This window comes from Indicator indicator, chromosome 11 (genome assembly GCF_027791375.1).
Source record: "Indicator indicator isolate 239-I01 chromosome 11, UM_Iind_1.1, whole genome shotgun sequence".
Classification (NCBI taxonomy): Eukaryota; Metazoa; Chordata; class Aves; order Piciformes; family Indicatoridae; genus Indicator; species Indicator indicator.
Genome location: NC_072020.1, coordinates 10,312,490 through 10,339,981, shown reverse-complemented (window position 1 = coordinate 10,339,981; position 27,492 = coordinate 10,312,490). Strand labels below are relative to the sequence as shown.

Sequence of the window (27,492 nt, the reverse complement as noted above, 5' to 3'; positions counted from 1 at the left end):
AAGTTCAAGTATCCTTTATTCAAGGTTGAAAAATGTACCACACCCTTATTGCAAAAGTTCATTGGTACAAAACACTTTGCAGCTGGTGAGAAGGCAATAAAAAGTTGGTTTGTTTCTTGTCAAACTTGTTACTATAAATTAACTGTTACAGTACTTTGCAAATACAGGATTTCAAATTGCATCGCTCGTCAGCGCTCCGAACTTGCCCACAGTACTAGAAATTCCTGAAGATAAGGCAGCTGTTTGTTTCTTTTTTTAAAAGAGGAGGTAGCTGGTGTCAAGGGATTTCCATTTCTCTTTCAATGCCCACGTACTTGAGGGCATCAGCTTGGCTATATCTGAAATTAAAAGCAGAAGACAAGTGAGAAGCAGTGCTGCTGGCCCTGGCAGCCTGCTCTAACAGGGCAGCGCTCTCAGACTTGTTTCCCCAGTGTTTCCTCACAAGCTGGGGCCTTTAGTCCTTGTGGGAACCATAGAACAACACTGACTGCCCCAAAAGCTGCCTGTAGGGGAGTGAGCAAGAGGGAGGAAAATGCTGAGAGCTCCTTTGTTTTGCCTTGGCTTTCACAATGCTGAGGTTCAGCTTAACTCGAGGAAGGCAGCTGCACTTCCCAGGGCTGGCTGAGGCAGTGTCCTCACCAGACAGCTGCCTTTTTTCACTTGAGGTGAAAGATTGATCTGAGAGAACAGCATCAACACAGCCTTACAAGCCCTTCTCTGTAGTAACACAGGAACAGTGATGGGTGAGACAACCCACCCTGGTCGCTATGGAACCCCACCAGATAAAAGTTTAACAGGCAGGCCTGGCCCCAGCTGTTACTAAACCTCCCCTCTACAAGCTGCAGTTCTAAGTTCGCATGGTCCTTACCCTGCTGCTTTGCATAGTCAGTCTGACTATGGCTTAAAACCCAAATGCCAGGGGCTCTGAGCTCCTCAGCTGTGGGGAAGGAGACAGGCACAGCCCTGAGCTGACAGCTAACCAGACCATGCCACGGAGAGGTGACAAAAGCCATCTGCCCACCTGTAGTCAAAGAACAGTTCTTCACCAGTCTGAATGGCTCTTTTAGCAAAGATTCCTATTCTGTGGTCGCCGTTAACCATCATCACTGTTGGGAAGAACTTGTGTTAGCAAGAGGCTGCTCCAGCCCTGCACCACCTCATGTCCCACCAAACCCACCAGTGCAGAACTTACCTTTTGCATAGCAGTTGGGATTTACTGAATGGTTTGCAAATCTGATTTTGTTGCCCTTGCGTGTTGCATCAACCACAAAATCTAAAGGAACAAAAAAAAAACAACAACAAACCCCACAGGTGATGGAGAGGTCACCTAGGAAACAGCTTTTGTGTTTAACCCCCAGTGGGCTTGGGTTGGATCGGCTGACAGAGGTAACTGCCCAGCTACCCCCAAGGAAGGGCTGGCTTTATTTTCTGGAGGACTCCAAGTACTCCTGCTGCCCCACACTGACCTTGCATTTACCTCCTGCCACAGCAGCACTGCCCTGCCTTCTCCTTTGGAGCTTCCCTGCCTTTGTTTCCCAGGGACAAGCTCCATAAACACACCAAGGGTAATGCTCACAGAACAGCTTTTTTTAACTCCTTTCCAATCTTTCCTGATGCTCCACACTTGACAGGCTGCAGGTTGGGCTTTTTTCTTTGCCACATCTCTGTGCTTGCATTTCTCTCTCACCCCCCACAAAACTACCAGCAGACATCACTGCTAATTTAAGTAAAATAAATAACAGATAGATAGATAATGAGTAAATAAATAATAAAACCTTTCCAGACAATTCCCAGTGAGCCTTTTACGTTCTTCGGGCTGCTTTACTTAGTGCTTGCACAGCATTTTACCCCATTAATTCTACTTCTACTCAGCTCATCATGGCTGGTCGCAGGCTCTGTGGCTGCTATCTAGCTGACTGGCACTTAGGGAACAAAAAAAGCACCAGCTCTCAAGTCTGGGAATCCACAGGCTGCTGGGAAAGGAGGAGCAGAGGAAAATCCCTAACCCTTCCCTGCAGCCTGCAAACGAAGAGGGCTGCCCAAACCTGCCAGAGCCCTGGAGCAGGCTACCCAGAGAGATGGAGAGATTTCAAACCCATCTGGACACTGGCAAGCTGGGCAGAGTGCTGTGGGAGCCTGCTTTCTCAGGGGTGTTGGACTGGAAGATGCCCAGAGGTCCCTTCCAGCCCCACCATGTTAACTGGGCTCTGTGCTGCTGCTGGTGCAGGGCGCTGAGCTGTCCGTCCGTACCGTTATTCAAGTTGAAGAGAAAGCTGCACATGTATTTGTCGTACACTTTGCCTCTTCTGTCTGCCTCATCCTGAGAAATAATCTGCAAGAAAGAGCACTTGTGAAAGAGAGCAAGAGAGATCCTCTTCCCTCTTCTGTCCATAGCAGCTTAAGGTCCCAAACCCCAGGGGAGACCTCACTGCCCTCTACAATCCCCTGAAAGGAGGTTGGAGTGAGGTGGAGGTCAGAATCTTCTCCCTAGTATCAGGTGACAGAATGAGAGGGAATGGCCTGAAATTTTGCCAGGGGAGGTTTAGATTGGAGATTAGGAAAATTTCTTTCCTGCAAGAGTGGTCAGGCATTGAGGCATTGGAACAGGCTGCCCAGGGAGGTGGTGGAGTCATGATCCCTGGAGGTGTTCCAAGAAATGTTTGGACAAGGCACTTGGGCATGGGACATGGTTTAATGGCCATGGTTGATGGTTGGACTTGATGATCTCAGAGAGCTTTTCCAACCCAAACAGTTCTATGATTCTATGAACTCTGAAAGAAAGGTAGGCTTTTTGTTCTCTGGGACTGAAAATATTCAGGGTAAATTCCGTTTTCAGGGAGCCTCCTGTGCTCATCAACCAACTCTGGTTTGCTCTGAGCATAAAGAAGCTCTTGCAGAGCAGAAGGAAAGCAGGAGTCAGTTCTCAAAACAGAGGCTGCATACTAACTCAGGGGTTTACTGTGACAGAATTTAACTTGGTGGAAGCCTACTGAATTTCAGTGCCCTCCTAAATGGTTCTGCACAGAATTCTAGGCATGCCTGCACTGAAGTCATCTCCAGGACCAAACGACCATTCCAGCCTCCTGCTCTCACAGAGATCCTAATTTTTGGTGGCACTTCAGCTGTCTGGCTGCTGGGTTTGGAGCATCTGCCAGCAGCAGCCATACCTTGGTCACATCTCTCTGCCTCAACATGACACAGAGTTGCAGGCAATCTCTTGGCCCCAACACACAACTTCACCAATTCAGCTGAACAGTGCTCTCCACCCTTACCTCTCCACAGTACTCAGAGATGAATTCATTCTTCTGCACAGGATCTTTGATGAAAATTCCCCAGCCTGCCACATCTGAAGGTGCCAACAGCAAGTGCTAGGGGAGAAAAAAAAGAACCATTGAGACATACCTGACTTAGATTTGGGGTGGGTTGTTTTGTTGGTTGGTTGAGTTTTAATTGCCTCACTTAATGAAATGTGCAAACACCAACTCTTCTCTTCTTCAAACACCCACTAAAATCCCACCTTGTGGGTCAGCAGCACTTGCAACCTAACACAAGTTTTAGTTCAACCTTGAAATAAGAGTGTGTCCTGATTTAACCCCAGCCCACAGCCAAGCACCATGCAGCTGCTTGCTCCTCTGCTCCCAGTGGGAAGGGGAGGAGAATCCAAAACAAGTTGAGATGAGAATCACAGAATGGTTTGGATTGGAAGGGACCTTAAAGATCATCTAGTTCCAGCTGCCCTGCTATGGGCACAGACACTAGCCCAGCTTGCTCGAGGCCTCATCCAACCTGACCTTGCATCCACAATTTCCCTGGGCAACCTTTTCCAGTGTCTCACCACTCTCACTGTAAAGAATTTCTTCTCAAGCACAGTTTCTGTTCTGAAGTAAAATACAATCATCACCATCATGAAGAGAACAAGAAGAAAGAGAAATAAAACCCAAGACAAGCAGTTCTCACCAGCCACTGATCTGCCCCTCCCAGTTTATATACTGTATGGAATATCCCCTTTGCTAGTTGGGGACAGCTGTCCTGGCCATGCTCCCTCCCAGCTTCTTGGGCACCTCCTGGCTGGCAGAGCATGGGAAACTGAACCCTGCCCCCCTTAACTTGGGATAAGTGCTGCTCAGCAACAACCCAAACATCAGTCTGTTATCAATGTTCTTCTCACACAAACCCCAAAACATGGCACTGAACCAGCTGCCAGGGAGAAAGTTAACTCTGCTCCAGCTGAAACCAGAACAGGGTGTTATGTAAAAACACACACTGGGGATTTCAAACCTGAAGGGCTGCAGATCAGTGTTGATCAGCTCAGTGCTTGGCTGAGAATAGTCAGCCAGAAGAGATTCTAGAGCTGAAATGACCCTTGGTAGGTTGGCTTGTTTATTTAACTGTTGGATGGGCTTTGGAGATCCCTTAAGCAGACCCTGCACAAGCTTGCATGTTTAGAATCAACACCTGAAGGGAAAACCAGTGCCTGTGCCTGAGCCAAACCTGCTTATGCTGATGTAGGGGAAGGCTGAGTACTTTAAAGGAGCAGCCTGTGTGCAGATCACAAGCAAAGCCTGATCAGGGAAATCCCTTGAAAGGGACCCCAAGGATCATCTGGTCCAAGCTTTCTAGCTGGTAGTGTAGTTGAAATGAGATGGCCCAGCACCCTGCCAAGCTAAGCCTTAAAACTGTCCAGTGTAGGGAAACCACTGCTTCCCTTTGGGAGATGATTCCAATGGTTTGGGCTGTTCTCACGAGGAAACATTTTCTTCTGAAGTCTAATGGGAATCTCTCCAGCAGTAACCTGTACCCATCACCCCTTATCTTTTCCATGGGATTACTTGTAAAAAGGGAGACTCCATGGTCCCGGTAGCCACTCTTAATGCACTGGTACATGGTAATAAAGTCTCCATTAAGCCTTGTCTTCTCAAGGCTGAACAGACCCAGCTCTCTCAGCCTTTCCTCCTATGGCAGCTCTTCCAGCCCTCTCATTGTTCTTGTGGCCCTTCTTTGGACACTTTCCAACCTGTCTACATCTTATTTGTACAGCATGGACCAAAACTGCACACAGTGCTGCAGGTGTGGGCTGTGAGCAGAGTGGGCAAAGAGCTGTTCTACTGCAGTGCTCCAAAGCAAATGCCAGCTGCATGGGCATGACCCCACAGAGCTTAGCAGCACCTGGACACAACCAGCCTGACAATGACTTCCCTGTCTGCTCTTGTGCTGTTCGACAGCACCAAGGCCAGGAAATTCCTTTCCCCGGTGGGAAAATGCAATTCCCACCTCACACCCCAAGGCAGCAGGCGTGTGATGGTGTAACTGCCCACCTACCTTTTTGGATCCCCTCTGAATGCTGCAGTTCTTGCAAGAAACATTTTTGCTGTCCCAGTGGTCAGCAGCTCCACAGGTGAGGCAGAGGTCAGGGTCGCACTCGCGCACGGCCAGGTAGCAGGGGCACTGCTTGGTGTTGCACTGCGCCTTGCAGCGGCAGCCAGGGAACCTGTTCTGGCCTGCACAGGGACAGGGGGAGAACAGAACAGGCCAGGGTGAGAACAGCAGGCTGCAAAACTGAGCCAGTGCAGGTGTTAGCACAGCAGAGTAGCTGGTGTCTGTGTTTGGAAGCACTGTGTGGGAATTCTTTGCTGGCTTTACTCTGGTCTGCTGCAGCTTCAAACCTGGCTTCATTTAATGGCTAGAGAAGAGTCAACAACTCAGCTGAGCATGCACTCCCTGCTCACAGGCTTGTTTTGATTGGAAAAGACCTTCAACATCATCCAGTCCAGCTGTTATCCAACTCCACCAAGTCTGGGTCTAGACCATGTCCCTGACCACATCTCTGAAAGACCTCCAGGGATGGGGATTCAGCCACTTCCCTGGGGAGTCTGTTCCAGCCTTTGAGAACCCTTTCAGTCAAACTTTCTTCTAATGTCCAACCTAAACCTGTTCTGGTACAACTTGAGCTATTTCTTCTCATCCCATCACTGGTCACTGGGGAGAACAGACCATCCCAGCCCTGGCTCCAACCTCCTTTCAGGGAGTTGTAGAGAGCAATGAGGTCTCCCCTCAGCCTCCTTTTCTCCAGGCTAAACAACCCCAGTTCCCTCAGCCACTCCTCACCAGGCCTGTTCTGCAGACCCTTCACCAGCTTTGTTGCCCTTCTCAGAAACCTCTCCAGCATTTTGATGTCTTTCCTGGATTGAGGGCCCCAGAACTGACTCCAGGATTCAAGGTGTGGCCTCACCAGTGCTGAGTCCAGGGGGACAATCCCTTCCTTACTCCTGCTGGTCACACTATTGCTGATACAGGCTAGGATGCTGGTGGCCTTCTTGGTCACCTGGGCACAGTGCTGGTTCTCACACCATCTGACACTTAAACCGAATGTGTTCTCCTTCCTCACTCCAACACCATTTACTCCTGCTGCAAACACTGCCAGCAGCACACACAGGCTGCTAGTACAGAGCTGGGGGTTGGGGCAGCAAAAGAAACTTATGAGATAGCTTCTAAGTGTTTTACTTACACTCTGAGCTGCACTGACAGAACTTCTCACAGAAGTTCTGGGCAATGACACATGGGCAGGAGCTGTCACAAGGCTGCCGGGGATGATCACAAGGCTGGTAGTTGTAAACGTGATTGGATGAACCATCTGAGTGAAAAGAGCAACATTTTGTCAAGCTGAAAGGCACAAACAAACCATGCCCAGTTCTCTCTTTACATCAGAAATTCCCTTGTTGTCAGTTAACTTAAGAAAGCCCCAAGAATGACTCAAAAAACCCCCAAAGCTATGATGAGTGGGGTGAAAAGCTCCACAGGCACCAAAGCAGGGCTGTAACATCAGTTAGGTGTTGGTCAGCATGAGCTGCCTCCTCCTCCCTGGTGTGCTTCACTGCTTGGAGCATTCAGAGCTGGACACTGTACTGTGGAAAACTGAGGAACGAGACAGCAATGGTATAATTTCCTGTCTGAGCATCCTCTGGAGCATCACTGGTGTCAATCAGCAAAGTCACATCTGCTCAAACACCCAAAGTCATTTATACTCTGGAGCAACAGTCAGCTTTCAAGCAGATAAGGCTGGCAAAATAACAGCTGGTCATTATACCACTGTGCTCTCCCAGGTCAATTTTCCAACAAGGACAACACCAACATCTTGTAGGCAAGGAGAGACTCTGAGGGATAAGCTTTGAGCTTGACCTGCAGAGCAGCTAGGAGAACTTGGTGTTATGTACACTGTATTTATTGCTAAGCCTCCTGAGCTCGTGTTGGGTTTGCTTGGCTTCCTTACAATGCTCAAGTTAGCAAGGGGCAACCAAAAAGGAGAGAGAGAGAGACACAAACTGACCAATTATTTATGTTGCTACAAGTCCCAAGCACCCTCAACCAATTTTCAGATGACAATAGGCTAAAATAAGCTGGTTTTAACCCACCCAAATGCTGTTCTTCACTGCAGCTCTTGTAAATGCAATTTTGTGCTGTACTTCCATGAGGCCATACTGAGAAGACTACAAATCCAACCTCCTCTTTTCATTGAGGAGCTCATCCAGCCAGGTAAATCAAACAGCACCTTCTGTCCCTGCAGCACCTACAGTGAGAGCTTACTTTGTGTCTTTTTATTCCCCCTCTGATTTCAAGCTCCCCAAAGCAGGCAGAGCATGGCCTGACATTACAAAAAAAACCCAAAACAGAAAACCAACCAAAAAAATAAGAGAAAAAAAAAAAAAAGGCAATGGCAGGATCTTAGAAGTTGAGGACATAAATGGAATGGAAAGATGCTAACCCTTTTTCAGCTGTATCTTTCTGCAATGAGCAGCCCACAACCTGCAAAAAACACAGAACAGAAGAAGGTTGACAGGAACTCCTCCTGCAGTGGGGCTGCGAGAGGCGGCCGCGTCCGGCACCCAGGCTGACCGAAAACGGGGCAGGATTTGGCAGCCTGACCGCCTGCACGTCAGGAGTGCCTGCAGCAGAACCACCCTGGCCCAGGCTCCTGGAGCTGACAAGCTCTGAGGGCTGCTCCCTCCCCCTCCCCATGCCATTCCTCTTGGCCCAGCAGCCCCCACCCAGTCCAGGCTACAGAGAGGTTTCAATTCAGGTGGCCTCAAAGGAAAGTCTGCGAAGAGGAGGCTGCTGGAGCTGCTTCTAGCAGGCTGAGGCAGCAGCTGGAGGAAGGATACAGCACTGCAGAGATGGAGGGACACGTCTAGGTAGGGGGTGAAGGTCTGTCACCTGCTTAGGATCATAGAATAGAATCACAGAATCAGTTCAGCTGGAAGACCTTCAAGATCATCAAGTCCAACCACTGCCTAACTCTACCACGTCTGGTGCTAAACTATGTCCTCCAGCACCAAATCTCTGCCTCTTGGAAACACCTCCAGTGATGGAGACTCAATCACCTCTCTAGGTAGCCTGTTCCAGTGTCTGAGAACCCTTCCAGTCAAGAAGTTTCTTCTAATATCCAATCTAATGTCTTCACTGGACTTGGCCTCAGTACCACACTGGTGATCTAGGGATCACAGCCAGGTGCTACTCTTCATCTGAGCTCCAAGTATTCAACAAGAGGAGATCACATCTGGCACAGCCATGTGGGTCTCACTGTTTCTTCTGGCTGGACAGGGTTTTCCCCTGTTCTCACTGGTTTCACTGTGCTAAGCCTTTTCCCTCCTCCATCACATTCTAGATGCCTTTTTCTTATGTTCTTGCAGCTTTCCTTCAGCATTCTCTTTCTCAGCTCAGCTAAGCACTGCCTTTGCAAGAAGTGATGGTTTGGTGGTGTGGAGGTGGTGGATTCCTTTAAGCACATCATGCTTTTGGTTGTCACCAGGTTGAGTCATCATGCATTAAAAGTTCTTCCAGGTTACAACTACCCCTTTTAAGTATCTGTTTCAGACTGGAACTCTTTGGGCAGGAAATGTCTATTATCCCATGAATAGCTGTGGCAGAAGCAATGCAGCAAAACCACCAGTCTGGACCTTAGGTAGCAGAAGGAAAACCAGACTTAAATTTTACTAGCCATAAAATTAAAGGAGAAATCAATGTTTTTTAGGTTTTTTCCCAATTCTATGTGCTTTAGCCAGCAATTGAATTACAGCGAACAAACAAAAATTAGATGAATGGTTTTCAAAGTTTGTACTTCTTGGGCTTTCTTAGTACATCCTAGAGCAACATTAGGAGAATATGGGAGAAGCCTCATTTCCTGGCCAAATAATACCCATATTTCACCTCACTGCTCTCTACAACTCCCTCAAAAGAGGTTGGAGCCAGGTGAAAGTTGGTTCTTTTCTCAAGCAGCAAGTGACAGGACAAGAAGAAACAGCCTCGGCTTGTGTCAGGGAAGGTTCAGGTTGGATATTGGGAAAAAAATCCTTCAGACAAAGAGTTCCCAGGCCCTGGGAACAGGTTGCCCAGGGAGGTGGTGAATTCACCATTCCTGGAAGTATTTAAAAGAGGCATGGATGTGGTGCTGACTGATGTGGTTTAGTGGTAGTGGTTTAGCAGTAGTGGTGGGATTGTGAGCTCTAGGTGAGCAGTTGGACTTGATGATTTCAAAGATCTCTTCCAACCTCAGCAGCTCTGTGATTCTCTGATTCATGCAGGCAGCTTTCTGTGCAGATTTACTTGGCAGGCCAAAACACTGGTGAACACAGGGACTTAAAAGGTCCCAGCAACTTGGAGAGCTGCCTGCCATCCAGTGGACACAACACTCAGAAGTTTGCACTCCGAAAGATTTATCTCTGTAACTACTTCAGTAGGACTTTTTAGCTGCTACTACTCCTGCTGGCCACCCACCACACCCAGCAGCTTTTGATGAGCAAGATCCTCTGTGCAACTGGCCTCTCAGAACTTTACTCTCAGACTCAATGTTAAGTGCTCAACAGCATTTCTCATGAGCATCTGAAGGAACCCACTGGAGTTACAAAGCCAGAGGGAGACTCGTCCAAGTCAGTGAGATTCAGGAGAACCCCAAGACCATCAGGGCTGTCATAAATAGAATAAATTCCTATTAAAGAGTCCAGAAGAAAGGCTACCAACATCTGTTTATGAATTCTGAGATGCTGATGCTTCACAAGAAGACAGCTCCCACAGAAGTGAAAGTAGTGCAGCTGTGACTTGAGTTACTCTAATGCACATCACAATAATTTTTGTTTGGTCTAGCTGGCATTCAGCAAACGTAACACCTGGTTTTGAAGAATTCTTTCACAGAAGCATGTCTCTCAGTCCACCAGAATAAGGACCTAATACCACAGAATCATAGAATCATTTCAGTTGGAAAAGGCCTTTAAGATCATCAGGTCCAACCATTCTCTAACACTATCAAGGCTGGTGCTAAACCATGTCCCTCAGCACCACATCTCTGCCTCTTGGAAACACCTCTTTGGTGGACTTCAACACCAGACTTGGTGGATTCAATGACCTTTAAGGTCTATGGTTCTCTGTAAGAGTACATGCTTTTAGTAATTTGGAAAAAGAACTCGAAGCAAAACCATCTCTAAGCTCCTCCACAATGATGTTTCAACCTGCTCACAACACAATGCATTTCAGCTTCAGAATACAGTTGAGCCCTTCAGCTGCTCTTTCCAAATAGATGTGGTGGCATCATTTTTGTGGCCAGCTGCTGGAATCTGAAAGCAAGCTGATTCCCATCTGGCACATTCCAAACCTGCACTGTGGCTAATAATTGCAGATCTAAGCAGCCAAACCCACCACATACCCAAAACAGTTTCAAAACTGTGCCAAAAGCATTAAAAAAAAAAAAAATCAACAGGTTTTGCTAGAAGCACTTCCAGATGCTCACAAAATCTCCTCCTAGCTCATGTTGGCTGCCTCTGTACCACAAAGCTGAAACATTCTACTCCATGTCAGCAGTATCTTGGAGCCTGTATCAGGAATGTCACTAAGCCTGGAAATAGTAATATGCTTGAGAGAATCAAGAACTGATTGGAGAACAACAAACTTGGGGGGAAAATGAGGAAATATAGACAGAAATAGGAAACTTTATTAAAAAAAAAGTGTACTTGTTCCTTGCAGAAGGAAAAAAAAAACAAACCTGTTCTTGCTAATTTTCAGTCATTTTTTTTTTTTTGTCTCATATGTTCTTTTCCCTGGGAATAAAAATAATCAGTGCAGAGTCACACTCTTCAAACGTTCAGCCTACCCAAAGCAAAATGCATTTCACTGACAGATGGTAGCCATCAAGTTTATAATTTCAACAGAAATTGTTTCAGGTGGACTTTGGGGCTCCAGCAAAAAGCTGAAATTTGTTCTTCACTGCAGCAAATTAAAATAATAAATGGTTAAGTTCAGTTTTTAAAGTTCTAGCTGCTAATGAAACTGGAGTACTACAAAGGAATAGTCTCTCTTAAAGAAAAAATTAGGCAATGCCCCTGGTTTGCTACATTTTTGCTTATTGCTATTAATAGAACACACTTCACTATAAAAACCCCAGGAGTTTTATTTTACAAAACACTACCTAATCATTATTGAATCCCATTATGATTGTAAATTTCCTGTTTACTGCTGCAAACAGAATTAGACCACAATGCCTTGAGTGTTAACAGCTAGCTGTGTGAGAGTATTTCTAATTTAAACTTAGTCTGACTACTTGCAGCAAAACACCTACAAGAACCTGCAAATATGAATCTGGCTGTTAAAGAGCTGGGAAACAAAATAAAGGACAGAGGAAGAAAAGTGACCAAACACCATTTTCTTTTATTTCCTGCAAATTTTTTTTTTTGTTGGAAGCAAAAAAGAAAAAGAGTTGCATGACTTTTCCTCCAAAACACTTTTTGGTTTGATCCCCTGTATCTCCAATTTACTGTTAGGCTAAGGTAATTTAGTAACAGATTTACCTGTGTTTCCTTTTCTTCTTTCTGGGAGGAGTATCAACATCTTCAGCAGGGACTGGAGCAATAATACTAGATTCCTTTACTCTAAACTCATACACCTAACAACAAGAGATACCATAATACATCCACAATAAATCTCTCACCAGTAGAAAGCTGCTCATTTGCTAAGTTAGTATGGTTTCCTCCAACCAACAACTCACAGATCATACCCAGTCATAGGCTCTTTTCAGTATGCCTGAAGTTGATTATTTTTGTCATTTAAGGACAGTTTAACTTAAAACTTCCTGTAAATTTGATTTTAAAAAACACTTCAAAGCTAACTTTTACAGGTTTGTGGCACAAATTTTGGATGACAGCATTCATCCCTGGGCAAACCAAGAAAATGACATCATTTTCCCTTGTCCTAATCAATACTATCATCTCTCTACTTCAATTTTAAAAGTCAAGCACTACCACCCTTAGTAAGCAGTTTCCCTTCTTACCTGCCTGCATGTTTTGGTCCCAATCAGTCTGGCAATTGCACAGAAGTTGTCATAGTAAGTGCCAATAAGAACTCGAAACATGGAGGCTTCTGCACCACTCCATTCCACATTCTCTGGAGGCTCAATATTTGGCTTCATCTTTATTGGTGTTTGACACCTAGAATTTGCTTCTGTGAAAAACAATTGAGAGTGTGGTTCAGTGTGAGGCTGATGCAGGATGTTTATGGAGACCATAAAATGTCAAATTATTAACTGTAGTTAAAAATATTCCAGGGTTTTGTAGTTGTTTCCTCACCTATATGTCATAACAAAACAGCACTTTTCACAGAATGCCAGCGTGGTGGGGGTTGGAAGGGACCTCTGGAGATCATGTAGTACAGCCCCTCTGCTGAGGCAGGGGCATCCCCAGCAGGTTGCCCAGGATCACAATATCCAGGTGGGTTTAGAAACTCTCCAGAGAAAGAGACTCTGCAACCTCTCTGGGCAGTCTGCTCCAGGGCTCCAGCACCCTCACAGCAAAGAAGTTTTATCTCCTGTTTAGATGAAATTTCCTGTGTTCCCATTTGTGCCCACTGCCTCTTGTCCTGTCACTGGGCACCACTGAAAGGAACCCAGCCCCTTCCTCTTGCCCCCCACCCTTCAGCTCTTGCTGAGCACTGAGAAGATCCCCCCTCAGGATGCTCTTCTCTAGCTTAACAGCCCCAGGGCTCTCAGCCTCTCCTCATCACAGAGATGCTTCAGTCCCTTCAGCATCTTTGAAGCCCCTACTGGACTCTCTTGAACTGGGGAGCCCACAATTGGACACAATACTCCAGATGTGGCCTGAGTAGGGCAGAGTACAGAGGCAGGAGAACCTCCCTTGACCTGCTGGCCACAGTCTTTTTAAAGCACCCCAGCAGACCGTTGGCCTTCTTGGCCACCAGAGCACACTGCTGGCTCGTGGTGAACTTGCTGTCCACCAGCATTCCCAGGTCCTTCTGCATGGAGTGGCTTTCCAGTAGGTCAACCTCTAACCTCTTCACATCCCTCTTAAAGAAATGAAGAATTAGGTCACAGTAGCTATGGAAATGACTCTTTGCTTGCTAGATCTCACCTCTGCACAGAAACAGAGACAATCTGGAAATCTCCTTCCAAGGCTCTATTTGATTTAACCCACAGCAGCACTCTAGCTTTTCACTCCATTCCTGACATTCCAATACTTGGTTTCTAGGATCTCCTTGCTCTACTGTTTGTTTTTTTTTTCTCTCCTCTCAAGCACTGCAGCTAACTGAACAAAGCAGCACCACCTGGCCTTACCAGATGAACTGGATGTTTCATCTTTCTTTTCTTCTTCTTCCTTATCGTTGTTTTCCCCTCCAGTTTCAGTTCCAGCTTCTCTATCGCTGTCTGTGTCCTTTGATTCCAAGACATTTATTGTTGGTGTGCTGGGTCTGCTTGTGTTGTTTGGAAGCCTTCCCCTTCGGCGGCCACCTGGGCGCTTTGGCGGTGTCTTGATGCGCTCAGCAGTCAAGGCAGCTGCAAACTCCTTTGCCCCTTCCTGAACACAAACCACCACAATTGTCAGCAGAAGAGTTAAAAAGTGTTTTTTCTGTGGTCAGGCACTAGGTGGAGAACATGCTCTGCTTGCATACTCTACCACTAACTTTGCATTATCCTACAAGCCACAGAATTGCAGAACGGTTTGGGTTGGGAAGGACCTTAAAGATCATCTAGTTCCCACCTCCCTGCCATGGGCAGGGATACCTTTCATTAGACCAATCTACTCAAGTCCCCATCCAACCTGCCTTTCAACACTGCCAGACTTGAAGCCTCCACAGCTTCTCTGGGCAATCTGTTTCAGTACCTCTCCACTTCGTAAGTAAGAATTTCCTCGCAGTGTCTCATCTCAAACCAACTTCTTCCAGTTTGAAGCCATTACTCCTCATCCTGTCACTCCATGCCTTTGTCAAAAGTCCCTCTCCAGCTCTCCTGTAGCCCCCTTCAAATATTGAAAGGCTGCCCTAAGGCCTTCCCAGAGCCTTCTCTTCTCCAGGTTGAATAATCCCAACTCCCTCAGCCTGTCCTCACAGCAGAGGATGCTCCAGCCCTCTGATCACCTTCGCGGCCTCCTCTGGACCCGCTCTAACAGTTTAACATCATCTTGTGCTGGGGACTCCAGAACTGGACACAGTACTCCAGGTGGGGTCTCAAGAGAATGGAGTAGAGGGGCAGAATCACCTCCCTTGACCTGCTGTGCACACTGCTTTTGATGCAGGATAATCTTTCTTTCCCACAAGTACCTCAGGCTACATCTTGTACAGCTAAAAGTTATTTCTACTTCAGACTTTGATGATTGGAAGTTGACTCTTTCGCACAGACTGAAGACAACACACTGGAGCACACACGGCTCACAGACCTATCATGTCCTTACTCTAAGTGTAGTTTGCTTAATAATTCCACTTAGGGAATCCCACCAGATGACATTATCTTACCAGATGCTGATAGCAGTGAGGTCCACAGGGTTTATTGTCTAACGCTGTTTCGGTATTCTTCCGTTTGTAGGTGTTGGGAGTTGCGTGGAATGCTGTTGGATCAAAACATCACATTTCGAAGGCTGAATGTGAAACAAGACATCAAACAGCACCAAGAACACAAAGTGGACAAAGCCTCTGCCTAAGCCAGAATAAAAATGATAGTAAATATAAAAAAGCCCAACACACCTTATCTAGTGACGTCAGATTTGCCACTTAAGCACACAGAGAATGGCAGTTTCCTACCCACTCAACTGGCCAGAGCTCATCTCTACCAGCTCTCCTCCCGTGCAGTCCCTGCCTCCCAGCAGGATGTTTTCAGAGAGACTGACCTGTCTGGTTGTGCTGGAAGTCTTAGAAACTTTTCCAAACACACCTTCCTTAACTGAAATCTGGAAAAGCTGCAGCTAGACACTCAACAAATTCAGATGGAATCATAGAATCATTAGGGTTGGAAAATATCTCTGAGATCATCAAATCCAACCATTAACCCAAAATTGCCAAATCCACCACTAAAACACGTGCATTTTTTGAACGCCTCCAGGGATGCTGACTCCACCACCTCTCCCTGGGCAGCTTGTTCCACTGCCTGATCACTCTTGCTGGAAAGAAATTTTTCCTAATCTCCAACCTAAACCTCCCCTGGCACAATTTCAAGCCATTTCCTCTCATTCTATCACCTGATACTAGGGAGAAGAGAACAACCCCCACCTCACTCCAAGCTCCTTTCAGAGAGTTGTAGAGAGCAGCCTCTTCTCCAGATTAAACAGCCCCCATGCATGCACACTCAGGGTGGAACATGCAAGTGAAGTTGAGTCAAAAGAGGAAGTTAATTGGAAACAGAGGGCATCACAATATTCAACTGCAAGCTCAAACCACTTCAGCTTGGACTGTTAGGTTCCCCTTTACGTTTAGCTCCATTCTTAGAGAAAGAATTGTTTCAAGAAGCACTTCAGGATCCCCCTCTTTCTCCATGGAAACTAACATCGCTGCTAACTGGCATCATAACTCACATCACTGTTAAATCCTTCCCTCAACAGAATGGGGCAACAGGAAAGCCACTCAGTGGGAAGGACATCGCAAGTTCTCAGACTCAGTTGTGAAATTATTCTTCCCATCAAAGTAATGTGGCTAGAAAGTAACCTGAGAGAATAAAAGATAAAACTCTTCAGAGATATTCATTCTCCCTGTTGGAAAATGAAGTCACCTCTGAACCAGGTGGTATTTTTATGGACAAATATATTCCATGCACAAACTGAGAAAGTCTAACACAGAAATAGTGGTAGGAAACTATGAGTTTTTCATGAAGATATAAAAAGAGAAGTAATGTTACAGGTTAGTCCAAGCCACAAATTCTGTATGAACTCATAAAAAGGGGACACAAACAATCCCAACATGGGTGCATTCAGTGTTTTGAGGTCTCGTTTTCACTACAAAATGATGTCAGAGATGCAGAGGAACCTCTTTGTAAACCAGCTCCTCCCAGACTTCAGCCAAATCCCTTCAAGGACTGATGGAAGGGTATCATTTATTCCCTGCTTTTCTTGGGCTGCATTTTGGACTGGTGGTATCCAGACTTTTGGTTAAAATTTTTGCTCCACACCAAGTGTAAATTCAGAATTTAACCAAAAAAATCAGCTTGAAACCGAGGACAGTTTGAGCTGGGGCCATTTCAGGGGGCTGCATTCCCAGCTGATGCTCTCTGGTCCAGCATCATCCAGCACTACCCTCCCTTGTCTCTTGGCCACATCAATGCCAATGTCCCCAGGTTCATGGTTTCCATCAGGTGCTCAAGAAATGTGTGGACATAGGTGTTCAAGAAACGTGTGGACATGGCACTTGGGGACATGTTTTAATGGCCATGGTGGTGTTGGGTTGGTGGTCGGACTCGATGATCTTAGTTATTTTCCAACAAAACAATTCCACAATCCTCTAAGTTGTTTTGATGAGTTTCAGCAATATTACTGCTGCAATTTTTAGCTGCCCTTTCTTTCTTTCTGTCTGCATGGCATCTTGCAGTACTTTAAAGTGTTCCTGGCTTGCAAGAAAATAAGAGCTAGACAAGAAGACTGACTGTACTTACGATGTAGGAAGCAATCGTATTTAAAACAGCGTCTACAGAAGAGTGTGTGAAAAGAGTGCAGGCTTTGCTCCCTCTGAACAGATTTGGCATTTGGTCCATCTATGTTTGGTGTGCATTCAGGAGGAAGAGCTCCAGGAAGCTGCTGCTCAGTGAGTTCTTTGTATCTGAGAAGAAAGAAATAGGGGTTATTTATTCAGTATAAGAACAATAATGACAAAAAAGTTGGTTTTCATTCCAGTACCACTCTGCATTTTCAGTGACAAACTAAAAAAGATGTAAGAAAGAGGTGCCGGCTAGAAAGGTCATTGTGTCAGTAACATGACAAGTAATTAATTCCTTACTATAAAATGGGTTGGGAAAGAATGCATTTGTTTTCTGGACCATCATCCCCTCATATATATTACTCACCAACTCCAAAAAGGAGACCTTTTTATTAAGCTTTAATTCATAGAGTCACTATGGTTGGAAAAGACCTCCAAGATCATCAAGTTTAACCGTTAACCCAACGCTGTCAAGTCCACCCCTAAACCACATCCCTAATTTTACCATCTCAAAAATTAACACAAACTATGAAGCAGGTGCACCTCTGTGTTGTTTGACTAGGTGGGAGCAGCCAGTTCCCTTCAAGTATCACTTGTAGAAGTTCACAGAATCGTTAAGGTTGGACACGACCTCTAAGATCATAAATTCCAACCTTCAAGTTGCACAACCGTTGCAGCACCGAGCAGGAAGGTGGACCATTCCTAATCAACAAATACTGCAAAGTCAAGTTTCACAAACCTATGCAGTAATATATCCTAAGAAATACTTTCTTACTTCTCTTTCAGTTCTTCTGCTGTACCCTTGTCTGGAAACATCGAGGAAATGGCTTCAAATATCTTGTCAGAAGGAAACCGGCGAGGTGGGTGGCTTTCTTTCTCTGTCAAAGAAGCACAACATTGGGAAAACAAAAGCAATTATGTTTCTTCTCCTTGGCTGCTGCAAGATGCTGCTCAGAGAAAGGGTGACTTCACCAAAATACTAATAATAAAATAAAAAACAGAGGAAGCAAAAGAGGTTTCTTTCTAAATTACAGACAAAACCTGCTAGTAAATGTTGGAGAAACTGTATGTTCCACCAGCAGATGGAGATGGCAGTTCAGATCTCTACCTACTTCAGAACTGTATTTTCATTTCTGAGAAGTACCAAAGCATTTATCAGACAGAAATATGACTAATTTGGGGTGCATTTGACTGTCTCAGTACACAGATAAACCAGAAACTGGCAAAAGCACCTTTTGTCGTGTTGTCTGTACAACTCTTGAAGTAGGTGTCAAAAGAAATGCTGAAGAAAATGATGTTAGAGCTAGAGCTGGAAACTATCAAGTAGAAAGGGGTGAACAAATTTATTGAGTGATTAAAGAAAAAGACTTTTTTTTTGGTTTTAAAGTTTGCAGACAGACATACCCATCCTGCTGCCTTCCCGATCTTTTTGCTTGTCATCTCTTTCCTCAGGATTATCATCTCCATCATCATCATCTTCATCATCACTATATTGACCAAGTGCATTGACCAGCTCAACAAATATTTCATCATTGATAAATCCACATTCTGAAATTCAGCAAAATTTGGAGTGAACAGAAAAGCACGAGGAACAGATGAAGTATTTTCAGTCCTGCTTATATTTGAATTCAATTATGGCAAATGTTGTCATCTATGAAAAACAGCTTGGGATTTTTCCCCTCTTTGTCTCCATGGATGAACTGAGAAGAGGTAAAAAACACTCAGTGTCTGTTTCTTGGGCAGACAGCTGGGAAGGGGTGAAGGAATCTTAGTGGAGTTATTCTTTTCCTGACTCCCTGTGCTTCATATCAGTAGACATAAATAAATCTCTTCCTTGTAAAATATAAAAACCACTTCCTAGCTAGACTATTGAAGAGACTTTATGCCAGAATCCCAATTCCAGCACGGCTTGATTAAGCCAGCCTGGACATGCATGCAAACAGTCTATGAAGCTATCCTCTGGAGAGCTAAGGAAGAGGTATGAAGGTAATTCCAGAGCATCCACATCCCCACTGGCAGGGTGCTAGAAAAGAATTAAGTTATTTTACAAACAATTCAAGAGCAAACTAAAGATACAAAGCTGTACAGATCTGGTTCTTGGCTTCTAGTCTGCTGTGATGTTCAGAGGGCTGCACAGACCCACAGAGCATTGCTGCAGAGGGGAAAACCAGAGCTGGTGCTGGCAGAGACTGCTGCCAACCACGAGCCAGCAGTGTGCTCTTGTGGCCAAGAAGGCCAACAGTCTCCTGGAGTGCATTAAGAAGAGTATGACCAGCAGGTTGAGAGAGGCTCTCTTCCCCATCTACTCTGCCCTAGTCAGTCCACATCTGGAGTACTGGGTGCTGTTGCAGGCTTCCCAGTTCAAAACAGGCAGAGAACTACTGCAGAGAGTCCAGTGGGGGCTACAAAGATGCTGAGGGCACCGGAGCAGCTCTGTGAGGAGGAGAGGCTGAGAGCCCTGGGGCTGTTTAGCCTGGAGAAGAGCAGCCTGAGAGGGGATCTCAATGCTCAAAGGGCGTTGGCCAAGAGGATGGGGCTGGGCTCTTTTCAGCACTTCTTACTGACAGAAAAAACTTTTTTACTGTGAGGGTGCTAGAGCCCTGGAGAAGGCTGCTCAGAGAGACTGTGGAGTCTCCTTCTCTGGAGAGATTCCAAATCCACCTGGCAACCTGCTGTGGGTGCCCCTGCTCTAGCAGCAGGGGTTGGACTACATGATCCCCAAAGGCCCCTTCCAACCTCCATCATGCTGGGATTCTGTGATTTTTTCACTAAACTGTGAGCTATGTGGAACTGCTGTGCTGGAGGCCAAAGTGCAAGCTGAAGGGCACTAATGAGTCTATCCCTAGGCAGATGCCTCATTTAACATGCACATATATATAAATATGAATTTTTCCCCCAAGAGTGCAATTGCAGGGGATGTTCACAATTCTGACTCCTACATGGGAATGCCTCTGGCTTACAGACTCCTACAGCCTTTACATTGAATTACAGTCACTCAAGAAAACCAGTTATTGGGAGAGCAAACAAAATACAATAGCTTTCTGTTTTCAATCCATAGTTTTTGAATGACCCATAATAACAGCAATTGCCATCATAATCCTGGTACTCAAGACAGTGAAACAAGATTAATTTTAAAGCTAGACTCACTTAATAATAAATTAAAACAATAACAGAAGACATTTACTAGTAATGTCACCATCCTGCCATAACCAGTTTTCTGACAATAATGTCAACACTCAGCATACCTGTAAAAATATCCTCCATGGAACATTTTATGTTCCTCACGAAATATCAAGATACCCTGAGGACATTAACAAAGCTGGTATAGGACTAGGCAGCATTTCTTGTTGAACTGCAGCCTGAACCTTCATGAGTGACACATGATGTACTCAAAAATTGCAGTTCTCTGTCTCAGACAGCATGAACAGAAGTGTAATGAGTTTTAGGAAATGAGTGCCCATTTTGGGGTGGGATTGGGAATATTTCTGTGAAGGGGGACACAGAGAGGCCAGAAAAACAACTGTGTAGCTCAGGCTTGTAGAAGCCAATTCTGAGTGAGCACACAGAGGACACGGAAGGTTGATGACTCACTGAGACTTTAGCAAACCAAAAGACATGTAGTCCAGCTCCTACACAGAATAAAAGGCAAACTACACCTCATAATACATAGCTATAGTGTATCAACAGAAGGATACAACCTTGCAGGGCTGACTTACAGGAATGTTTTTAAATAGCTAATAATTTTCTTAGAGAAAAAAAAAAACAAATGAAAGCAAAAAACCAAAAACCCACAGAGAACAAAATAACAAAAAACCCCAAAGAAACCCCACACACAAAAAAAACCCCAAACCCAAACCAAACAAATCAGAAAAAGAAACAAACCCCAAAAAACAAACCCCAAAACCCAGCAAAACCAAACCAAACAAACTAACTCCCAAAACAAAATAAAAACCTACCACCACCAAACAACAAATGAAAACCCACAAGAGGTTATTCCATCAAAATCAAATCACAGTTGCAAGTGTTATCATTTATCAGAGCCCTGCACATTTCTCCTGCCACTTTCTGCTAGCCAGGACACACATAGGGAAATTACAATACTACGTTCCAAGCTCTGAACATTAAATTGAAGATCAAGGTTGCACCTAGGCACTAAGATGAATCAATGTATGGTCATAGGGAACAAGTTAATGCATTTAGTTTTCCAGTACTACCACACTCTGCAGGCTTATGAAAACACAAAGTAATCTATGGAACTAAGGAAGTCTCTGATACCCAATGTTCACACAATTTAAGGATTCTAGAGATTCTACTGTAACAATCAAGCAACAGTGACAACAATTATTTAAGTAGGAAGAAGTGATTAGTATACCTGAGTGTTTGGGCTCACCTCTGTCTCCATGCACTTTCCCATCATAGTTCTTGATCAGTTCTTCAATAAATGTACCATCCTGGTCAAGCACTTCATCTCCCATGTATGGAATGTTATGTAAAACAGTTTCATCCTCTACCTGGTAACAACAGTTATTATCAAACCATGAGGAACTGCCCTGCCAGCTGACCACTCCGGCTTTGCTGTTTTCACACCCACAGCGTCTGGCTATGAAGGTTTACCAACTGGCTTCACTGCTCTGGCACATGAACCATTAACCAGGTAAATAAAACAAAGCCCTCAAATCTTTGTTCATCTTGTCATCCAGAGTGACCTGGACAGGCTGGTCTAGTCAGGAATGTCCCTGCTGACTGTGGGGAGGTCAGCCTAGATGACCTTTGGAGATCCCTTCCAGCCTGGACCATTCTACGATTTTATGACATTCATATTCCTCAGAAAAAAGGTCTCCTTACATTAATAATATGACTTCAAGAAGATCTACATTTGTTAAATGCCATACAAGTGGTCACCTGAATTAAGCTAACTCAGGGTCTCTTTATAGCAAGGTTTTAGCAAGACTTTGGTTCACTGAGGATAGAGGTTTTGTTCACAATCAGTTACTTTCTGTTCTGTGAAGGAGCCTGTTTCTGAGGCCTGGTGAGGCCTCATCTGGAATACTGCTTCCACAGTTATGTGATTCTCAGTTCAGGAGAGACAGGGAACTACTGGAGAATCCAATGGAGATCCACAAAGATGCTGAGGGGACTGGAAGCTAGAACAGCTGAAAGACCTGGGGCTGTTTAGCCTGGAGAAGAGTAAACTGAGGGGGAATTTCATTAATGACTATAAATATCTAAAGGGTGAGCATCAGGAGCATGCAGTCAGACTCTTCTCAATGTCCAGTGGCAGGACAAGGGGCAATGGACACAAAATGGAACCCAGGAGACTCCATCAGGACATGAGGAGAAACTTCTTTGCTTTGAGAGTGCTGGAGCCTTGGAGCAGGCTGCTCAGAGAGGTTGTGGTGTCTCCTTGTCTGGAGAGATTCCAAACACACCCAGACATTGTGATCCTGGGCAGCTTGCTGTGGGTGCCCCTGATTTAGCAGTAGGGGTTGGACTGGATGATCTTTAGAGGTCCCTTCCAACCCACCCCATGCTGGGATTCTGTGATTATTACTGCCTTACTAGCAATATCGAAAAGACAGGGAGGGTAACTGGCACCAGATTTTTGCTAGTTTATTTCCCTTTTCTACACAAAGTTCTCCTCCCAGCACTTGTTTAAACTTACCATAAAATTCTGTTGAAGGGGAGACCACGAATACATTATAGGCACAGAGGCAACAGCATTGAGAGTCTTCAGTGGGATGACTTGTTTGGGAAAATCTATGTCACTGGTAACGGAGCACTGCAACAAGAGGCTGAAGTTACATTTACATAGCAACATCAGAAACAAAACCAAAATCACAGAAGGACAGTCTAAAACATACCAAATTCAGTGTTTGTCAAAACCAGCCATATCAGCCTTTGAGAAATGCACCAGGTCTTCAGGGCATAATTAGAAGAACAGGTTTAGCAGGAAAAAAAGAGGCTAGAATTATTTCTCTGTCACAACATTTGCCAGTAGATGATGAGGGTTTTTTTCCACTTAGGGGTAAGTGGCTGTGATAGTATTTTGTTCAGATTATTCAAATCATGTTTGGTATCTCAAAACTCATTCAGTACCTGTTGCTGCTGCACTAGGTTTGAGTATTTACTCAGGCCACCAGAGAGGCAACTGAATTCCCTCTGGCTTAGAGATCAATACAGCACAGAAATCGTATTTTATTTCTTTTTTTTCTTTTTTTAATAGAATTCTACTTTAATGTCAGCAAGATATCTTAAGTAAATAAACCCCCCATATCTCTTGTTAATTCCTGCCCTGTTTCCCCATTATCAGCTGTTTATCCTAGCCTCAAGCCTCACTGCTACAACAGAGAAATGAAAACTAACTCTTAATACACAGCTCTGGATGTGTCAGTGAGGTTTTCAGCTACAGGAATCTGGGGGGGGAGGGGAAGAGGCAGTCTAAGATTCAGAGGTTTCTGTAGCCTCCAAAGTATAAACTTGCTATAGAAAAAAACAGACAACTGGGTTATTCTTGCATCTGTTCAACACTTAACAGACACAGACAGACTTTTCTCAAATATTTAGACAGCAGCATGAAGAAATCTGAAAAAATAAAAAGGTTACAAACAACAGCAGACAGGAACACACAAAGCCAGGGAGAGTACAACAAAGAGGATTTGGAGGCAGGTTAAAAAAAAGTTTAGAACAGCTATCATAGCTACCTGAAAGGAAAAAAGGAAGTGGAGACAAAAGATTTTTCTCCTTTCCAGAAGGGAAAGATGAACAGAGCTTCACATTTCTAAAGAAATACACAAAGTAATGTAACAAACAGCATCACAGACACAAGCCAGAATTATTTCTTTCCTTTTTCATCTGCAGCAAATGAAATTAAGATTTCTGCTGTGTGTATCAATATTCAAAACACTGTCCTATGCTAGAGCTTTATTCCCATTCAGGTTCATGTTTCATTTTCTAGCCAGCAGCCACTGACTATATTTTTCAGGTGTTTTCCAAGAAAAACACAACAGTAAAAAAAAAAAAATACTAACTTTTATCTTTGGAACTAGAAGCCTGATGCTGACAAATGGGCAATGTTAAAATGATCTTTAAGGCCTCTTCCAACCCAAACCATTCTAGGAGTCCACAGTGACTCAAAGTGTTTGGTACTAACTCTGAGTTTGTTGCCCCATTGTTGTGTGGCTTAGAGCAAACTGGTCTAGTGGAAGGTGTCCTTGTCCATAGCAAGGGGTTGGAACTAGATGATCTTTAAGGTTCCTCAAACCATTCTATGATTGTTTTGGTGTGGAGCTCAGCTTAATGTGTTTATTAGGCCAGCACAGGATATCTTGCACTCTCTGGTTGATTCTGGCTGGATCAGAGGAGAAAACCTCACCAAGCACATGAAGACTCTTTCAAAACCTTTCCATCAGGTCACTAAATTTCTAGCCAGTGTCCTGTGCAACTCAAAATGAATTTAGCATGTTAGGCAAGTGTGGTGTTTTTTTCTTTTCTTTTTCCTTCTTGCTTAAAGATTTTTTAAAGTGATCTTTTAAAACCCTCACCACTGCTTTGTCTCACTTCTCTCACTAATAAATTATGGCAATCTTAAATCAAACATCAGAGTTCTGATTCATGAGGTAGAGATTGGATTTGAATTCAGCAATTTGTGTGCTCTATCAATTCAGACAGGAAATTAACATTTAAAAAATAGTGAATCAATTAAAAAAAATTATCTTTCACTAACAAAAGCACCCACACTGGGTGTGTACCCATGCTCATTATTATCAGAAGTTCTCTATCAGAGGTGTAGATCAGTAGCTACCTATTCAGTCATGTTTCAAAACACACTCAGAGGTCCTTTGAGTTTGACAATGCAGACAGACAAATGCACCTCTAGGACACACACTCTCCCCAAGCTCCCCATTGTAATTTTAGGAAAAGGAAAATCTGGGAAGTTTCCTTGAAGAGAAGTGGAGTGTTTTGGTTTTAACTTGCTCACAGAAAAGCCTCTTCCTTCTCATCCTGCTGAAAGGAGTTCACTTTTGGGATTATGACTGTACTGTACACAAAGAGTTACAGTCAAAGGCTTGATGTCTAAGTGGGGGCAAGCAACAAGTGGTGTTCCTTAGGGGTTGGGGTGCTGGGACAGGTGGTATTTAACATCTTTGTCAGCAACATTGATGGTGGGATTGAGGCACCCTCAGTCTTTCAGTATTTGAAGGGGGCTACAGGCGAGCTGGAGGTACTTTTGACAAATTCACAGAGTGACACAATGATGGGTAAAGGCTTAAAACTGAAGGAAGCTGAGATGAGACATTATTAGGAAATTCTTCCCCAGAAAACTGAAACAGGTTGTCAAGAGATGTTGTGGAGGCTCCTAGTCTGGCAGTGTTGAAAGGCAGGTTGGATGGGGCCTTGAGCAACCTGGTCTAGTAGGAGGTGTCCCTGCCTCTGGCAGGGGGCTGAAAGGAGATGATCATTAAGGTCCCTCCCAAGCCAAATAATTCTATGAGTCTATGACAGTATTTTCAAATTGGTATAGTTCAGAAAAACGCCTGAAGAGCAACTGAGAAAAGTTAACATCTGCTGAATACAGGAAGCTTGAACTACCAACATGAAAACCAGTTTAGGTGCTCAAATTGCATTGTAGTCATGGAAGTGTTTTTCATGAACTTAGTACCCCGTCTGCTTGTGCAACACAAGGGTGCAACAACTCAGCTAACTTCTCTAAGAACCTCTGTGGTTAATTGAGTTCAATTAATACAAAGACAACTCGGTCATGTCACTACGTTGACAGCTTTCATGTGCTTAAAACTCAGTAAGAAACAAAGTTAACAACTCATTTGTACCTCTGCAGGGGCCAGCCGTAATAGGAGCAAGATTAAACTCCCAACATCAGGGATACAAAACCAGTTTGATGAAGGCTGCTGAGGTATGATTCAAGTGTTAACAGAAATAAAGAGGTTTCACTGTCATGTGTGTCGTTCAAAGTTAGGTAGCCTGCTACGCACTGATTGCTTTCCAAAACCTCTATGACCAAAATAAGTAGTAAATAAACTCCTTAAGAGACTCCTACTAAATATCTGCAGCTGCCAAGTCATTTCATGCTGAAAAAGAAAAATCAAGAACAGCCAACTTTGCAGGAATAAAACAAAACCATGCTAAGGACCTCGCAAGGGGAGTTACCACAACACATGTTAACCAACCTCCCTGGTCCCGCGCAATGAGCTCACAGAAGTCATGATGTGGACAGGCTGTATCCTACGTTGTTTCCATTCTTGATTTAAGATTTCTGTTCTTTCCAGTATCTTCTGGCGGTTAGAGTTAAACATACTCTAAAAAAAAACAAACCACAGGTGTAAAAGTTACCAAATCAAAGGCTCTGAATTCATCTGCTAGCATCTTAGCATGTTGTAACATTTAATAACCAGCCACATAAAAGCAGACAGGATAAGGAGCTCAAAAGTCAGCCACCCAAATTGTAGTTCAATGTCAGGCTTAGCACACTTCATTATCCCTTTAGCTCAAACCACGTTCTCACAGTTAAAAGCTCACAGGTTTAGCATGGCATTAAATGCTAAACTGAATTAGACAAGAGTACGTGACTGAAGAATTTGCCACTCTTGCTCTCTACAGTATCTTCTAGTACTTAACATGCATGGAGAAGAGGGTGGTGAAGGGAGATGTTGTCGCTCTCTACAACTCCCTGAAAGGAGTTTGGTCTGTTCTCCCTAGTATCAGGTGATAGAATGAGAGGAAATGGCCTGAAATTGTGCCAGGGGAGGTTTAGGTTGGATATTGGCAAAAATTTCTTTCCTGCAAGAGTGGTTAGGCATTGGAACAAGCTGCCCAGGGAGATGGTAGTCATTGTCCCTGGAGGTGTTTCAGACACATGTGGACATGGAACATTGGGACATGATTTAATGGCCATGGTGGTGTTGCACTGACAGTTGGACTCGATGATCTCAGAGATCTTTTCCAACCAAAACAATTCTATGCTTCAATCAGACATAAGTGTATCAAACCTGTTTCTAAAGTCACAGAGCTAATACAAGTTTTCAGCAGGCTGTTTGCTGCTGCAGGACACCTCATACTTCAGAAGAAAATCGGTTAATTTTAAGCCACAGCACCAGCAGGTGACATACCTTTACCTCATCCGCACGGCGGAACCTCTTGAGCTGCCTCAGTCTCATATACTCTGATTTCACACGTTTTCGCCAACAGATTGGTCCCTTCTCAGACTTTTTTCCTGTCTGACCCATGATTATCCTGCAAGAGAAACATTAATATTAGCAAATCTGATGCCACTGCTTACAGGAGAAGAGTGAAGGCAGACATTATTCAACATCTGACAAAGATGGATACATTATTTTAATATCTTTTGTATCTAATTACTTGAATTCCTTCCAATCAGACACTGGCAACACCATCTCAAAAAAATTAAAACAGTAAATTAAAACATACTTAAGTGACAGACACCAAACACCAGTGATTCTAACTACAAACCAGGGAGACCATTCATCTCTGCTTTCAGCACTTCTAGTGGCTCTCTAGGAAAGGGAACCTAAGGGA

At 44.4% G+C, this 27,492-nt stretch overlaps 1 protein-coding gene across 5 annotated transcripts; it reads right to left on the bottom strand.

Annotated features, from left to right (window-relative positions):
* Positions 1 to 277: 277 nt before the first annotated feature.
* Positions 278 to 27,182, bottom strand: EZH2 (enhancer of zeste 2 polycomb repressive complex 2 subunit). 5 transcript variants are annotated; one of them, XM_054385180.1, is made up of 19 exons: positions 27,066 to 27,182; positions 26,127 to 26,255; positions 22,604 to 22,720; positions 21,332 to 21,452; positions 18,346 to 18,489; positions 17,717 to 17,819; positions 16,892 to 17,064; positions 14,779 to 14,870; positions 13,604 to 13,844; positions 12,308 to 12,477; positions 11,829 to 11,923; positions 7,760 to 7,800; positions 6,506 to 6,631; positions 5,320 to 5,498; positions 3,273 to 3,368; positions 2,251 to 2,332; positions 1,193 to 1,273; positions 1,022 to 1,106; positions 278 to 338 (listed from the first exon to the last, which is right to left on the bottom strand). In XM_054385180.1, exons 1-19 carry the CDS (start codon positions 27,180 to 27,182, stop codon positions 278 to 280), a joined length of 2,253 nt encoding a protein of 750 aa, XP_054241155.1. The 5 variants fall into 5 exon arrangements, with proteins under 5 accessions (XP_054241155.1, XP_054241156.1, XP_054241157.1 ...); XM_054385181.1 differs by having other exon boundaries at positions 16,901 to 17,064; XM_054385182.1 differs by having other exon boundaries at positions 16,901 to 17,064; positions 26,154 to 26,255.
* Between the last annotated feature and the right edge of the window lie 310 nt (positions 27,183 to 27,492).

Coding starts and splice junctions, on each gene's coding strand:
- EZH2 (XM_054385180.1), bottom strand. CDS start 27,182: ATGGGTCAGACAGGAAAAAAGTCTGAGAAGGGACCAATCTGTTGGCGA. Junction 21,453..22,603: donor CCCTTCAACAGAATTTTATG/GTAAGTTTAAAC, acceptor TGTTGTTACCAG/GTAGAGGATGAAACTGTTTT. Junction 339..1,021: donor GAACTGTTCTTTGACTACAG/GTGGGCAGATGG, acceptor TTTTAATTTCAG/ATATAGCCAAGCTGATGCCC.